This window comes from Onychostruthus taczanowskii, unplaced genomic scaffold (genome assembly GCF_017590055.1).
Source record: "Onychostruthus taczanowskii isolate IOZ18803 unplaced genomic scaffold, ASM1759005v1 scaffold17, whole genome shotgun sequence".
NCBI classification, from domain to species: domain Eukaryota; kingdom Metazoa; phylum Chordata; class Aves; order Passeriformes; family Passeridae; genus Onychostruthus; species Onychostruthus taczanowskii.
Window position 1 is genome coordinate 3,114,730 of NW_024498906.1, and position 16,255 is coordinate 3,130,984.

A 16,255-nucleotide genomic window follows, 5' to 3' on the forward strand; every position below is an offset into this window, starting at 1 on the left:
CCCCTGGGCGGAGGGCGGCGGCGGCGGGGGCGCCGCGGAGGGCTGTGCGCGCCCGCCCCGCCTCGCCTGCCGCGGCCGGGGGATTAGTCAGCAGTCTGCGGGCAGCCCCGCTCCCGCGCAAACTCCGCGGCGGGGGCGGGGAGCGGCGCTTGCCCCTTCCCCTTCCCGCGGCGGGGCGGCGGCGGGGCTGCCCCCCCACACACACCCCCCGGCGGTCCGCGCCGCCGCTCCGCGGCCAGGGGCGGCGGGTTGGGAAGTCAGGCACCGAGGGGCTGGGAAACTCCTCTCGGGCACGGCGGCGTTGCGGGAGGACGAGCGCCCGAGCCGCCCCGCGCACGCACACGGGCGGGCGGGCGCGCACACACACCGCACACACACGCACACGCGCGGCGGCGGCCCCCGGCCCCCCGCAGCCGCGGCCGGCGGGGAGGCGGCGCCCGGCGGGGCTGCCCCATGGTCTTGAGGGGGCCGTGGGGGAGCTGCGGGGGCCCCGGCGCGGCGCTCGCTCTCCTGCGCGCCCTCCGCACTAGGATGTTGCGGCAGGTCTTGCACAGGGGGCTGGGGACGTCCTTCTCCCGGCTCGGCCACTTCGTCGCCAGCCACCCGGTGTTCTTCGCCTCGGCACCCGTGCTCATCTCCATCCTGCTGGGCGCCAGCTTCAGCCGCTACCAGGTGGAGGAGAGCGTGGAGCACCTCCTGGCCCCCACGCACAGCCTGGCCAAGATCGAGAGGAACCTGGTGGACAGCCTCTTCCCGGTGAACCGCTCCAAGCACCGGCTCTACTCCGACCTGCAGACGCCTGGGAGGTACGGCCGGGTGATCATCACCTCCTTCCGCAAGGCCAACATGCTGGACCAGCACCACACCGATCTCATCCTCAAGGTAACCCTGGCGGGTCCCCCGGCCCCCAGCATCGCTACCCCGCCTGGCCCGGCGCTCCGCATCCCGCCCCGCTCCCTGCACCTGCCCGCCGGCACGGACCCACCCGCGCATGCCGTGCTCTGCCCGCCCGGCACGGGCGCTGCCACCGCAGCTCCCCGGTCACCTCCCTGCAACAGTTGGGACGGCAGCCCGCCGCGGGGAGCCGGCACCGCGCTCCCCGCCCGCGCCGCGGGCTCCGCTCTCTCGCTCTCTTCCTCCCTTTTTTTCCCCCCCCCCCCCCTTTGCCTTGGATGAGCGAGAAGGGCAGTCTGGCTTGCTTAAATAATTTTTTTGGTGTCTCTACTCTCGTGGCAGTTGTGCTCCCGAGTTAGGGCGTCTCGGGCTTTCATAAACTCAAACTTCAAAAACAGTTAGGTACCAGTCTGTCAGGCTGCCGAGAATGGTTTGGGGGGCTGCTGCTCTGTCTGGACTGCACTTCTGCATGGAGAGGAGTAGCGCAAAACCTTCTTCTCACTGCTCATCAAGGCAAATGACATAACTCAGCAGCTTATTTTTAGTGGGTTGGTTTTTTTTCCCCTCCACTCCCAGCCCACCACCACCGGTTTCATAGATGAAGAGAAAATCCAGCCCAGCTATAGACTGCAGGCATGGTGCAGCCTGTGCTGCCGGTTCAAGTTAGAGCGGGCAGCATCTTCCCACTTGAGCAGCACAGAGTGTGCGAGTCACAATCTGACAGGACATCTCACTGTGCTATATATCATAACATGTCAGAAACCTGCGTTGCTTGAAGCTGGTACTCTAGTTTATGCCCCAGTAGTTTTGAACAATCCTGGAAAGAAAAACAGGGATGATAGATGCAAAAACTTGAGTGTTAAGAGGGTCAAGTTCACTCAAGAAAAAGGAAAGGAAGATTTGGAAATAAGCAGAGGTGTGGCTAGCTCAATCCTGCACATTTTTGCTGTTGCCTTGTGGAAGCCCAAAAGATTTCAGCATTGGTTTGGTTATTTCCCTCTGAATGTCAAACTGTCAGCCCATATAAAAGCCAATGTTAATTCTTCTTTATCGCTTCAAGGAGTGTCTCTTCTAAAATGAAAAAACCAGATGCAAACACCTATTGTAAGAGACTTCAGGGAGACCTCTCTCTTTACTAAACAATTAAATAATTGTTACAGTGAATTTATTTATATTTTATTTCCACTATAGGCTCATACAGAACTGTGATACAAAGCCACACAGTATTTTCTGTTTTCTTTTTGACATATTACCCAACAGTAATGAGCAAACATTTAATGAGTGTCGACTCACTAAGTACAGTAACAGCAATGTTACTGGCGAATGAGAAAACTCCAGAGAAATCATTTTCATTCCTTCATTTTCTTGCACTGTGAATTGCATTTGCATCCAGTATGTGCACATTTACTCAGTCATAGGATAATAATGATAATGGATTTTTTTCTCTGTACTGCTTTCTCTGGAGATCTGTAGTTTTATCAACAGCAGAGTGACACACAAATAAATGGTACTCAGAATCTTTCTGCAGGCAAACTTCTGCATAAGATTTATCACGTCAGCAAAAGAGGTATAACTTAAAAAGTTCTCTCAGTATTTAACACAGCCTCATTTTTAATAGACAGAATTCACTAAAAAATTCTTCTTTTTCTTTTAGTGAGATAATGAATACCATTGCCATTTGATTGTTTAGACATTGTCAGACATGTATGATGCATTATTTCCAACTCTTTATTTATCTAGTTAATTCCAGTATGTTTTGTGTAGAATGGATTAAGTTCCTTGTCCTGATTATGCTTCTGTCTCTGGGCAGAGGCAGGCTCAGGCAGCTGCCTGTCCAGCCTTGTGGATAGCCCATCCCATGGGCCACAGAACGGCAAAACAGGAGGGAGGGCTCCTAGCTCCCAGTATTGTTACATCTGTGGTGATGCAGGCCCACATCACCCAGTGTGACAGGGCCCACCTAGGGAAGGAGAAGGAAAAAGGTGACCATCAAGGCTTTCCTGTACACATTCGGTTGCATGAAAGGGAGAAGGGAGCAAAGGCAGCCCCAGCTGCAGTCCAGAGCCAACCAGCTCAAAGGACTGTGCTTGTAAATAAGTGTCCTGGGTGAAACCACAGAGTAAATCCCACTCACATTTCTGAAGCTGCCATGTAAGCACAGGCAGGGCAAAGAACCTCCATGGCAGCTTTTGCTTATCTTTCCTTTTCTGGAGGATGACCTCCCCAAGGGAGAGGTTTTGCTTTGGAATAAATGTCAGGTTGGACGCTGGCTCCTCCCACATGGCTGTTGCTGCATCTCCACCCACAAGCAGGAGGATGGGAGACACAGGAGGGTGGCTGCCCCAGGCAGATGCTGGATGCTCTTGCAGCACATCTTGTTGGTTTGCTTACCTGCCATAACCCACTTCATCTGCCAAAGAGGGAAAAGAATGAGCCTTGAGCAGCTACAGTTACCCTAGTCAGTGTCAAGGAAAGGGGATTTTCCCTGATCTAGGCAGAGGAAGAAGTCAGCTTCTGTTACTGTTCCTTAGTAAAGGGATACAAAGTTTTGGACTCCAAGCGGTTGAAACTGAAACATAGACGGTCCTGTCAAAAGTTACTCAGTCTAACATCCAAGTCAGTTCATTACTCAATGAAATGACTCTTATGGTGACATCTCTAAAACACTCTGCTTAGCTTAGTGCAGTTCCTGGTGGGCACGTTACCCGGCTGTGTGCTGCACGATGCCTTGTTGCTGGCTGGGAAGGGATTCTGGGCAGGGCTGAGCCTTGGAGCTGTCTCAGCCCAGGGCCAGGCAGCGCTCCCCGAGCAGGAGCTGCTGGAGGGCTCCCGCTGCCAGCGCACATTGCCAGCGCCACGCTGCCTGCTCCCAGCACAGCCCCAGGTCCTGCAGGACGTGCAAGCTGCTCCACACAGGGTCCCTCCTCCTTAGCAGAGAGGTGTGTGCCTCCCTTGTAGAACAGTTTTGCTTTTGAGACGATGCCAAGTACTTTTTTATTCCTTATTTTTGTGTAAATCTCTATCCATCGTTCCCATAGCTCTCTGTAATTGCTTACACCATCCTAGGCCTGCCATCCCAACATTGCATTTCTAGCTGCCATAGTCATTTGCAGAAGGGAGAAATCTAAACATATCCTCAGTCTCTGTTCTTGAATAGGTGTTCCAATAAAAAGCCTTCGTAGAATCTCAGATAGGGAGGAGATGCATCCTGAAACTGAGATACTGTGGGAGGACAATAATGAAATTTTACTTGCTGCAGTACCTGCTCTATAGCTGAGCATAGGGATCTGGCATCCTGTGCTGTTGTTGTGCAGGACGTTTCTTCCTCAAGATTTGTCTTTTGAGAGGCAGAGGTAGGAGGTAAAAACACCTAATTGAAGAAAGTGTGTTTTTACCCCTGTATTTTCCATGAGTGCTTAGAAAAGCAAAAATAATTGGGATACTTGGTGTGGACCATCATGCAGAGGTTCAGATGATTATATAAAGTCTTTAGAAATTCTCTAAGAAAACCTAGAATCCCACCTAAAAATAGTGTTAGAGCAGCCCCTCTATCATTTCATGGTGATATTTTCACTTGCAGTGAGAGACTTGTTAGGTTAAAGTTACACAAACTCCTGGGAATACAGACCTGAACAGATTTTTGAACCTCAGAAAATACATTCTAACTTAGAATTTGAGACACCAATCCTTCTGATTCTGTTTATTCCTGTATTCTTACAGTGAGTTAACTGCACCATACCAAAGACTTTTTTAATTTAAATATTTACCCTTTTTTTTTTCAGAAAAATATTCTCTCTTCCATTTCCATTACTGTGTTTATAACAATAACACAGTACAAATATTTTTTGGGCAAAAACTCCACTTAAGATGTCAAGACATAAAGATGAGAAGGGATTGAAATGTAACACGCCTTACTGAAGGGGATTGTATTTGCAGTTTCCTTCTATAAAAATCTGTAGATGACAGGGGTTTTTTTTTCTTAAAGAAACCTTTACTAACTACAGATTTGTAGTGCTTACAGATTGCTTCTCTCATAAACTGGCCGTTATTTGATCTAGGTAACTGACTAAATATGTATTTGTACACACAAATTAAGTAAGGTCAGGTATTTCTGTTTAAGGACACATTTATTTGAGAACTTCATAACTTCTGATTGCTGCAGAACGAAACAATTTAGCTTAAAAATCTTGCAGACCTCATACTTGTTAGGGTTTTATTTCCTCTCTCTGCTCCTTAATTATGCTGTTCCTGTTAACGTGTGTGTTGGCACGTTCTGTCTACGGTCCTCACGGATTTCCTCACTTACTTTGTACGTGTGAGGAAATTCGTGGAGGAAACAACCGTGTTTAGAAGTAACCACGTTCCCTTGTCTGTGGTATTCCCAATTGCTTTGCTGTACAAACATGGCACACTTAAACCATTATTTCCAAATAATGTGAAGTGATTGAAAGCTGGGTCTGTTGCAATCCTGAGTAACGCAAGGTACCCTTTTTTTAGAAACTTTTGTCTACTCCTGAATGCCTGGACACAGGAAGTCAGCTGTGGATCTAGCAATGGATGCAGTAGGTCTCCACCTTCTCAGGGTAGCTTGGGCACTAAAAACACTTATTGGGAAACAGTCAGTAGAACATACAGTGCATTCTGCTGAAAACAAAATAAAGGATGAAGTCATGTCTTTAGAGCAAGGCTGTAAGATGAGGGGAAGAGTCCTAATACAAGAAAAACAAGGGTGTGAAAGCAGCAGAAGTGCAAGCCTGTTGTCATAGCAGCACAATGCTGCAGGGCTAAAATGTATCTTATGCGAAAACAGATGAGAATTAAGATACGCAGGTAAGATCCAGGCACAGCCAAGGAAGAGGGAAGGTAAATAGCACGTTGCAAGGACAGTGTGGAAGTGTGTGCAGAAACCCCCCTGAGCTCCCGGTGTCAGCAGCAGCAGCTCCTCAGAGTGATTCCTGCAGGCAAGAGGGTTTGGTCTCTCCCGCAGGCACTGGTCAGTGCCTGGAGCAGAAGTCCTGAAGTTGCCTGTGCCTGGGAGGACGATCACATCCCCCTGGTGCCCACCAGCCCCCGGCCCTGCTCCAGTAGCACTAGCCAGGATGGAGCCCCTCCGCTCTCGCTCCTTCTTCACTCCGTGCTGTGATGCTTCCTACCACCCTGCGCTGCTGCCAGCCGAGCAGCCCGTGCTCAGAATGCCCAGCATCCCGTGTGCCTTGCCTTTCCTGCCTTGGAAGGTCAAACTTTGCTTCCCCTCTGGCAAACAGAACACATGGAGGACAGGTGTTTTCAGAAGGTGGCTGGATGTGTTGTGTGTGCTGGGGGCATCACCCCTCAGGGAGAGCACACGAGTGGGCAGGGCAGGCATCAGAGGCCAGGGACATCTGTGCATCACAGCCACCGAGACCAGGCCACCCCCAGGCAGTGTCACAAGGCTGAGGGAGAGCTGCCAGACCTCCCCATTGACCACATTTGTTCTTCCTAAAATCTGTGCCAAGGCCCTGCATTTAAATTGGGGTTTACAGCCAGAGAACCCCCTCTTTCATATTGAGAGACAGAAGGAGGAGCCGAGTTGTTAACTGAGACCGTGGGCTGTGAACCTGCAGCCATTAAGGTTTCCCTGCGGCACAGAAGGGGCTGTTCCTGAGGCTTCTGCTTGGCAAGAGCCCCCTGAGAAGCAGTATAAAGATGGAAGGGTGTTCATGGAGACATCTGAAGTGCATGGAGAAAGCCACCCGTGGTGGAACTGATGCAATGTCATACACAGAAGCGAAGTTTTATTCTTTTTTCCCATCATGAAGAATTGATCTTGTTGCCGCACACCAGGCTGCGCGGAGAGGTTTCTGCTGCCCAGGTGTCCTGTCATCCAGCAGCAGTCAGCCCAAAAAACAGAGTAGCCTTCTCTTGGCGGAACAAATTCAGGCAGATTTACAAGGTGTCAGAATTAAGATGGTATTGATTAGAAAAGCTTCTCCTCTTCAGATTAGAAAAGAAAAATCATATCTAGCGATTTTCTGTAGCTACCAAGAAGACAGATGGAAATGTAAATGTACGCACATCTGCCGCTTCCAGCACTAATAGTTGTCCCTCAGTTGATGGCTTGTAGTTTGAACAATTTTTAGATTTTATTTTTCTGAAAAATGTTTGGAGAAAAGATAAATCCTTGTGTTTTGGACAGCTGAAAAAATTAGTTGCAAAAATAAATCCCGTGCATAATTAGTATCTTAGCATCTCTTCAGGAAACCTGATTGTAGGACTGAGAAAAAGAGCCAAACTACTCATAGCGATCCTTGCTGCTTGCTCTCCAGCTGTGACTTCTAATGCTTATTCCCAGCCATTAGGATCTGTTGGCTCCCTCCGTTGGCTGTGTGCACGCTCTTCATCCCTTGCTAGGCTGGCATGGTCAGGAGGCCACTGCCCACCCCCTCTTTGAGCCCCTACCCTGGACCCACGGCCTCACACTGACAGCAGGGCACAGCCCTGGCCAGGGGCTCCCTTGCCCTCCCTCTCTGCACCTTCTGATGAAAATGCATTCTTGAAAGTTTAATTCTGCCCGTATCTGCAGAACCCACAGTGGGGATTTTTTTTGTAAATTAAGCTGGAAGCTGTGCAAGTCTTTTCCCTCTCATAACCTTTTTACGTTTTGACTGAGGCCACCTCTTGACGTGAATAAAAAAGTACATTGCAAAGGTATGAAATGCCAGAGATTACTGAGATCATAGAAAAAGTGGAGAAATTTATAGCTATCCATTAAAGGCATTTTTTCCTCTTCATTTTCCTTGGCACAAGTTACCTGTAAAAATTACTAAAAGAGTAAACCAGCTTCTAATAAAAATGAAGTGTATATTTAAAATTATTGTCTTCATCCTGCTTTCTAGTTTTTCAGTCTTGAACCCAAAACACTGATAAAATTTTAAACAGTAATAGGTAGTGAGCTCAGAGCCTTCTCAGTCTTTCCTGCATAACCACATGTTTAGAATTTTTTTTTCTTTTTTTATTTTTTAATGAAAGCTGTGATTTTTTTAAAAATCACAATACTTCAGGCTCCAGGACTCAGAAAAAACAGACTTGGTGAAAATGACAGCATAAATATTCTAAGAGTGGCAACACTGAAGAGCAAAGCTAATATTGGATTTGAACCATCAGATGGAGACTGCAAGGCTAAATAAGTCAAATAATAGCAGCAACAACAAAGTAATACGGCTTTGCAAAGATGGTGCTCCTGAGAATAAAACACGTCTGCCTGCCAGATCATTGGCAGTGCAGGAGGACATCCATATATCCAGCTAGTTTTGTCTCCTTGGCCATTCATTGACTGTATGTCAAGTACAAAGTATAGTCGAGTCCTTACAATGAGTTATGTCCTCTATAAATACCACATATCACTGCTCAGCAGCAAAACCAAACATATTTTTGAGGTATATATGATAAGCAGGAGGTAGTTGTACACATCCTTATGATTAAAAACGGTGTCTGTGACTGACCCAGCTTCCAAGAGAGTCAGGATGTGTTTTCATGAGCTGGGCATGGGAGCTTGTTAAAGACTGAATGGTCCCATTGCTTTTTGCTGTGGCTGTCACTGTGGAGTTTTGCTGGGAGCAAAGCTGTGCCACCAGCAAGGTGAGATCCAAATGGGGCACTGGTGGTTGGGTCCTCATCCGCTTTGCCCATTGATTTGATTGAGGTAGGAAATTATGTAATGTGAGATTAAAGGATTTCTGGGATTGGACCATTTTGCAGATGAATCAGCAGTTTCTAACCCATCCCTGCTGGGAAGGGATCTGTTTCCTTCACAGGGAGGCTGCAGACTTCTTTGTTACCTGATTAAATTAACAAAATTCTGGCAATACCTTCTCACTTTTGAATTAAAGGATTTTTCAACAAAGCAAAGGGGTACAGGTTTTTTTCTCACTCCTTCGTGTAGCTTCCTGCGTCTTTTGCAGGGACTTAAGAATTAAAACAAGCTTTCCTTTCTGTCCTGACCATACATCTCCAAGTACAACCCTTTTGCCTTCAGGCTCAGCTTTGATGGCCCTGCTGAAAGTTGTGCCAAGCTCTGTACAGTGGAGAGCTGGCTCATAGAGCCCACTGCCCCTGGCCATTCCAGGGCACCCAAACTGACCCTACTGAGGGGCTCTGGTTCCCAGCACCTGTCTTCCTGTGCTGGTGGCAGAGATAGGAGAACCAGCAAAAATAAAACAGTTTGAAGAATTTCCAGCCATGGCTCTCTGAGGCCCTGGTGCAAATGCCATAGCCCAGGATAAGTGGAAGGATTTTTGCTTCCTGGAATCCCCTCCTGGGCCCATGGACAGAACCAGCTGGCAGGGAAGTGCAATTTCACCACTTCTCATCTGTTAGCTGTGCCACAGGATTAGACATGGCTTGGTGGGGAGGTGTGAGACCAGTACAGCCCTCATCTGGAGATATTTGCTGAAAGGGATTTGTCTTGATGTTGAAGCCATCATTCCTCTCTGTCTAAAATAAATAACCAAGTGAGCATGGGACTTAAAGTAAGCAAAGACCAAGACCAAGATGTTACCAAATGCAAATGACTAAAGACTAAAGGAAAACACTTCTAGAAATCTCTAAGGTGGTGCAGGACACATAAATACCATTTTCGGAAGGGAGAGGGGAAGTCCAGGGAATGGTCACTGTTTAAACAATGGCAGAAGGAAGAAGTGGATGTTATTATTTCATGTCTGAACACTTTCAAGGACCATGTGCCACTATGGTGAGGGAGCTTAGGTGGTGCTGTGCAGTTCTCATGCTGCAGTGCTCTGGCATCTCAGCAGTGAGCTGCTTTTTGGTTCCTTGCACTGCTAGCTAGCTGAAAAAGCTGGGAGTGATGAGCAAGCAGTGCATGTCTCCCTTCAAGAAGAACCATTCATTCAGATTTTGTTATTCCTTTAAATTTCCCTTTCTCCTAATAGGATCAGTAAGGATAAGAACAGCTGGATAAATGAGGATCTGGTAGTCAGTCATTTGTCCCAGGACTAGGTGCCAGGTTTATTCCGAGTTCAGTGGTTACTTGCTATTAGAATCCTCTGCACTGAGGAGTGCAATATGCATTATGCATTAGCATATTGCTAATGTTGTCCCCATCACACAACAGCCTTTACCATCAGACTGAAGTTTCCTGGGGGACCTCCTGGTGTACCATAGGCAAGCCAAATTGCAGACTGTGCAATCCTTTGAACTCACAGGATGTGCCCTTTTAAGCTCTTGGAGCTTCTGTTTTCTGTGCAAGCCAGTCACTCAGGGTTATGACTGGGGGCTGTGGATGGGTGGAAAAATCTGTGTGGCCACAGCTGAATTCCCAGCATGGCAGCAGAAAGGAGAGTGCCATGGGACTGCAGCTCTCACCAGGGAGGAGGCAGCATCCTGTGGCTCACAGGTTGCCACAGGCAAACAATGGGAGAAAGGAGAGAGAGCCTGCAGCCATGATGCAGCACACCCCTGCCCTGCACTGAGGCAGCAGAGGGCTGAAAAAAGTGCAGATAAAGTGTTGTGTTTGTCTTGAGAAGGAAAGTCTGGGTCAAAATTCCTAGTGCTGAATCCTTGAGCATGCTGGTTCTCAGCATACTTTGCTGGGATGGAGGGAATGGCAAGCTTTGCTCTTCTTTGGCTGTTTGCCTCCAATTTGAGACTAAACATTGTGGCCACTGGCAAAGCTCATAGCTGCTCTAAACTGCACAAGCTTGCAGCCAGCTCTGGGGCTGCTCAGCTGCCAGGATGTGCCAGGGCACAGAGCTGTCTGCCTGCTTCCCTCTCTTCCCCAAAACCCCATTGCTGAGCGGTGGGATGGGCAGGTCGTCCCCACGCAGCGCCTGGTCCAGCCCAGTACGGTCTCGGCCACTGCTGCAGGACAAGCTCCTCAGCCTGAAATGATCATTTCCAAGAGGAAAGGAGTATTTTAGGTATGACATTTAGCTTCTAGCCCTTCACTAAAGATGAAGTAGTAGCTGTAATAGATGAGGTTATTTTATAACCTAGATATTAAAACAAAGTGCTTCAGATGTGGAAGGAAGAAAATGCTGCAGTGAGGCAGGGTGGGTAAATAGCAACACACACTGTTTGATAAAAGTTGCATGTCAGTTTAGTTTCTTCTGCATTGTGTCACTCCATAGATCCTCTCTGAAGGAGTTGTATTGTGAATCTAATAAAGGCAGGAAATTCCTTCTATTCCTCCTGGTTTCCCTCAGCTGCGCTTCTTTATGTGACGTCTTGTTTTATAGCTGTTGTCAATGAAAAGCATTCAGTAGCTCCCATTGCACAAAAATTAAAATCAGATATCTGTCTTTGATCTGGTAAATCAGGGCATTTTTCCCAAACTGTGGTCACATACAATAGAATTTGTACCCCAAAACAGCGGAACTTCACAACTCCAATCTGAAAACCTGGGAAGTATTCCCCATAGAGGTTAATTTCTTTGCCATGTTCCTGCAAATATTTCATTTCAATTTGTTTCAGAAGAAAGTTGTGCAAAAGACCCTAATCTGTTGCATAAACAGTTACATTTTTTTCTCCCATCACAATGGAAAATTTTGCTTCTCACCACGGCCAGGTATCGTGTTCTCACAGTAATGTGAAAAGATTTGTTAGTTCACTTCATGTCTCAAACTTACCTTCCTAACATCAGTATTGAACTGTTGTTTCTGAAAAAATTAAAACTACTCAAAGGTGGAAAAATACACCCCCAAGCTGCTAGAGAAACAAGATGAAAATATAGGAATGTTGTAATCTTTGTCTATATGATGTCACATTATCCTGTGGAATGGAGGCAACATAACTAAATTTATACCCATCACAGAGTGTGCAATGTAATCACAAAACAATCAGATTGATAGTACCATATAAATTAGGAGGGGGAAGGGTGGCTGGGTGGGGTGCTGCAAATAAGTCTCAAATACCACACAAAAGTCACTATAACTGTTTAGTTTCAACAGATACAGGAGGTTAGCCAGGATTATTAGACATTTTTCCATTGCCCCCAGAAGAGTGTATAAGCTCTACTGCTCTCCTGTACACTATCTTCAATTTTTTAAAGGGTTTGTCTTCAGACAGAGTGATACACAAATGCAAATTCAATATTTTATTTTTGAAAACATTGTAACCCTAGCCTATTTGGGTTATTCTTTTGCCATATTTTGAATGTATTGTTTCTCCTATGCTGACTAAAATAGAAAAGGTTGCAAGAGTTTTCTATATTTTTTCAAGAAGATATGGTAATTTTTTCTGCCTTTCTGATGCTTAAAAATAACTGAATCTTTTTGGGATCAGAGCTCAAGCATGGCAAATTTCAGAAGGATGAGAAACAAAAGGGAAGGTCCACTAAGAGCTGCTAGACCCAGAAATAACCTACAAACCCTAAAGTTAGGGGACCCTCACTAATTAACAGAACCACTCAGAGAGACCAAGAGAAAACCAGTGTCTGTCTGTGCCATTGCTTCCTGCTCCCAGACTGCTGAGGATTTGATGGGGGAAAGAGGGGGGAGAAAAGAGGGCAAATTACTTATTGCCAGATCTCTTTTCCCTGCTGTGCCAGTGGTCTCTATACATAGCACATGCGGCTGTGGCCTGTGCTGGTCCCCTGCACTGCCAGGCTGCCAGCGCATCCTGCACAGGTGGCACACCTGGTCACGGTGCTCTCCTGCCTTCTGTACTTCAAGTTGATCTCTTGAGAGGGTGACCGGGCAGTTGAGCACAACAGTGTCCCTGGGCATGATTGGGCTTTAGCTGGACCTGTTGAATTTACTTATTTAGAGAGGCCAAACAGCAGCTGCACGTGGCACATACACACGTCACATTATACCAGAGTTACCAGCAAAGGACACAGGGGAATAATACTGTTGGTTTGATGCATGTTTCCTATTTTTTTCTTTTTTTGCAATGAGTGTGCTATTAATACTGCAGTCACCAGAACTTTTGTTGTTGTCTCTTAGACGAAATAGAAAAGGGACGGCGGTGAGGAGCTGCTGTCGTTCTGCCTGCTGCTGTGCGAGATGAACTGATGAATAACGTGTGTGATTTCTCTTTCCCTTGTAGTTGCACTCTGCAGTGACCAGGATCCAAGTTCAAAGACCTGGTTTCAATTACACGTTTGCCCATATATGTATCCTGAACAATGACAAGACATGCATAGTGGACGACATAGTGCATGTACTGGAGGAATTAAAGGCTGCTCGTTCTTCTAATCGAACTAATTTTGCAATCACTTATCCGATTACTCACTTAAAGGATGGCAGGGAAGTGTACAATGGGCATCAGCTCGGTGGGGTTACTGTGCACAGCAAGGACCGGGTGAAGTCTGCAGAAGCCATTCAGCTCACCTACTACTTGCAGGCAATCAACTCCTTGAATGACATGGTGGCAGAGAAGTGGGAATCCATTTTTTGTGACACTGTTGAACTTTTCCAGAAATCCAACAGGAAAGTCAAAATGTATCCTTTCACTTCCTCTTCGCTGAAGGAGGATTTCCAGAAGACGAGCAGGGTGTCAGAACGCTACCTGATCACAAGCTTGGTCCTTGTGGTCACCTTGGCCATTCTCTGCTGCTCCATGCAGGATTGTGTCCGCAGCAAACCCTGGCTTGGCCTGCTGGGATTGCTGACAGTGACCCTTGCCACCCTGACTGCTGCTGGGATCATCAATCTCACTGGTGGGAAATACAATTCCACCTTCCTGGGAATCCCCTTCGTCATGTTAGGTAACTATCTCCTCTCTCTCTTTTGTGTGTTTGTGCCTTCCTGACGCATTTCCCAGCAAGCAGACAAGCATCACTGCATGGTTCCTGTTTTCTCATTCCTGCAGCACTGCCCCATGCCAAATCCACTCTGCCTCTTTTCCTAAGCTGTTTTTATGGTGCCTGGATGTCAAAATCATGCCTGGGGCTCCAGTATGGCGTAGCACAATGCTGTGGGATGTGGGGCCTGTACAGTAGCAAGGAACAAAGATGTGCAAATGCCGTGCATTTTGCAGCGAGGGAGTCCAGCTGCTGCCTCTCTGTGGATGTTTGATTCTGGCTTTGGAGGGAGACCTTTGCAGTGGTCCCTATGCAACACTGACAGCATCAGCTGTGCTGGCAAATCAAAGGGCTGCCCATGTTGGGCATTTAGGGAGCTCTGGCTCCTATGGAGGCTAGAGTGATGCTGTCCTGGCTTATCCTGTGGGATAAGAGCGGTGGTTGGTTCTGGGTTGCACTTCTCCAGAAGTCCCTATGTTGGCTGAGGAAGCACAGGGAGAGTTTCTCAGCCCTGGGGGAGAGAACTTTGGCACCCCTGGTCAGGGATGGACCTGCAAGATCAGCACCAGCACATCCCACAGCAGAGGGTCATGGAGGGAAGTGACACTGGCTGCTCCCTGGCTCCTGTGCCAGCAGGGACATCTTTATCTCCCTGGGTTTTGTATCACCTTCACTCACTGTGGAGTATGGAGTGGTTCCAGTTTTGTTTTGTTTTCCTCGAGGGTAGGAAAGGGGAGGACAGAAGTCTGGTCATCTTCCTCCTGAACCAAAGTCAGAGCCCTCTCCTGCTGGCACCAGGGCATTTGTGGGAATTCTGCGTATTGTACCCAAAGAGGCAGGAGGATTTCACGGAGACAAAACAAGAGCTCTGGAGAGTTCACAGCCTCTTTGTTTGTTTTTGGTTCATAACCAGTGTGAAAAGCTTTGTGCACTGTAGGTGTTTAATATGTCCTTGTTCACGCCATCATTCATTTGTGGAGAATAATACATGCATTGATTTGATCACAGCTTCCCCAGCTGAAAATCAGTGTTCAGTAATACTTCAGGTTTCAAGTGTAAGAGTGTCTCCACTGACTTAGTCACATCATGTAGTGATATGACACGTTTTGAGCACAGCTATTTTTATATCCAGCACCAGGTTCCTGTGCTGTGCTGGTACTGTAGTGCTGCTGCACTGTGGTATTGTTGCACTTTAATTAAAGACTATGGTTCAGTGCATCACACTACCAGTTAACATACAGAATATATTCAGTGACAAACAGAATTCAGCTGCATTACATCGGCTGTCATTTTCAGGTGACATCCATGAAAATTAAACTGCATTGTAATCTAGAGGAAATGCAACACAAAAAAGTCAGAGTCAAAAGAAGGGTATCTTTCTGAGCTCAGTCTCTGGTTTCTTTGGTGGGTTTTTATGCCTGTTCCTGTATTATAACATTCAATTCTTCAAACTAAGTAGTGTATATTAAGTGTAACTTTAGATAGGAGGGGATTTTCAGACGTGTTACAAGAGTAGCAGAAAAGCAGTCTAAAGTCCAGACATATGAAGTGAAAGTACATGGGAAAAGTGATTCAAAAATATGAAATATTAGCTTTGTTTAGGGATCAAATATCTGTTTGGTGGGACAACCTTTCAGATCTTTAATTTACTAGTAGTGACAATGCTGAGACTTGAAATCTTCAAAGACTTACAGATAACTATGAAAAGTTTCACATGTCTATTTTAGTGCTCCTTTAAGTGCCAAGCTATATATACAACTCTGCTTTTCTTTTATTTTTTTTTCTTTTTCCTGGTGTTTTTTTTGCTCTTTCTTGGTTGAAGTATTCCACTCTTAAAAGGGCAGCTGAGCTCCCACTGTGAGCAAGTGAAGATAGAGCAGCCAAGTTCGTGTAAATCTTGCCCGCTTCCCCAGCTGCATAAAATCTCCCAAGGGATGGGAATATCAACAGGTGAACAGAAGGCACTGACAGCATTTTGGAGTTTTAAATGAGAACTGTTTTAAACTGGCAGATAGCTAGAAAGGCAGGTTGGCCTTTTTTTTTTTCTTCCTGAAGTACAAAGGAAAGATTCATGTGTTTTGAAATGTTCAAAATGTTTTCATACGCAGATGTTGTTTTACTCATAAAGGATGTTTTAAGTCAAGGCAACTGAGGCTACAGACAGCAAGAACCCTCCATTACAGTCCACTGAACTGCTTCCACTTAATTTCAGCGACCATCAGATTAGATCATAGATTAACTGACCTTTAGAAAGCTAAAGGATTTCTGGCTAACGATGTAGCCCTGTATCTATTACTCATAATCTCATGGCTAAAAGCAGAAATGAGATAGAAAAAATGATTACACCGGACACATTTCAGGCACAGCCCCTTTACTGGTATACATCATTAATGAAGTTTCCCTGGTTTGTAGCAGCTGAGGATTTTTAACTTTTCATCAGCGTTGCGGAGGCGGGGGGACACTCTCCAGACATCATTTGACACAGGATGAGATTACATCTTTCATAACAAATAGTTTTCATCATGCACTTTGTCTCCTCCTTGGACCACTTCCTCCTGTGTTTCACTGCACAACCACTACAGCATTTGCATCATGTCTAACCTGAGTTCCCCTTTTGCAACT

At 46.6% G+C, this 16,255-nt stretch overlaps 1 protein-coding gene across 1 annotated transcript in view; it reads left to right on the top strand.

The window, feature by feature from the left end:
- The first annotated feature begins 23 nt into the window (after positions 1-23).
- PTCHD1 (patched domain containing 1) overlaps positions 24-16,255 on the top strand; it is a 33,716-nt gene continuing 17,484 nt past the window's right edge. The window contains exons 1-2 of the mRNA XM_041399837.1: positions 24-882; positions 12,937-13,597. Coding sequence (XP_041255771.1) covers positions 454-882; positions 12,937-13,597 — 1,090 coding nt within the window. The 5' untranslated portion in view covers positions 24-453. The remainder of the gene's footprint in view (positions 883-12,936; positions 13,598-16,255) is intronic.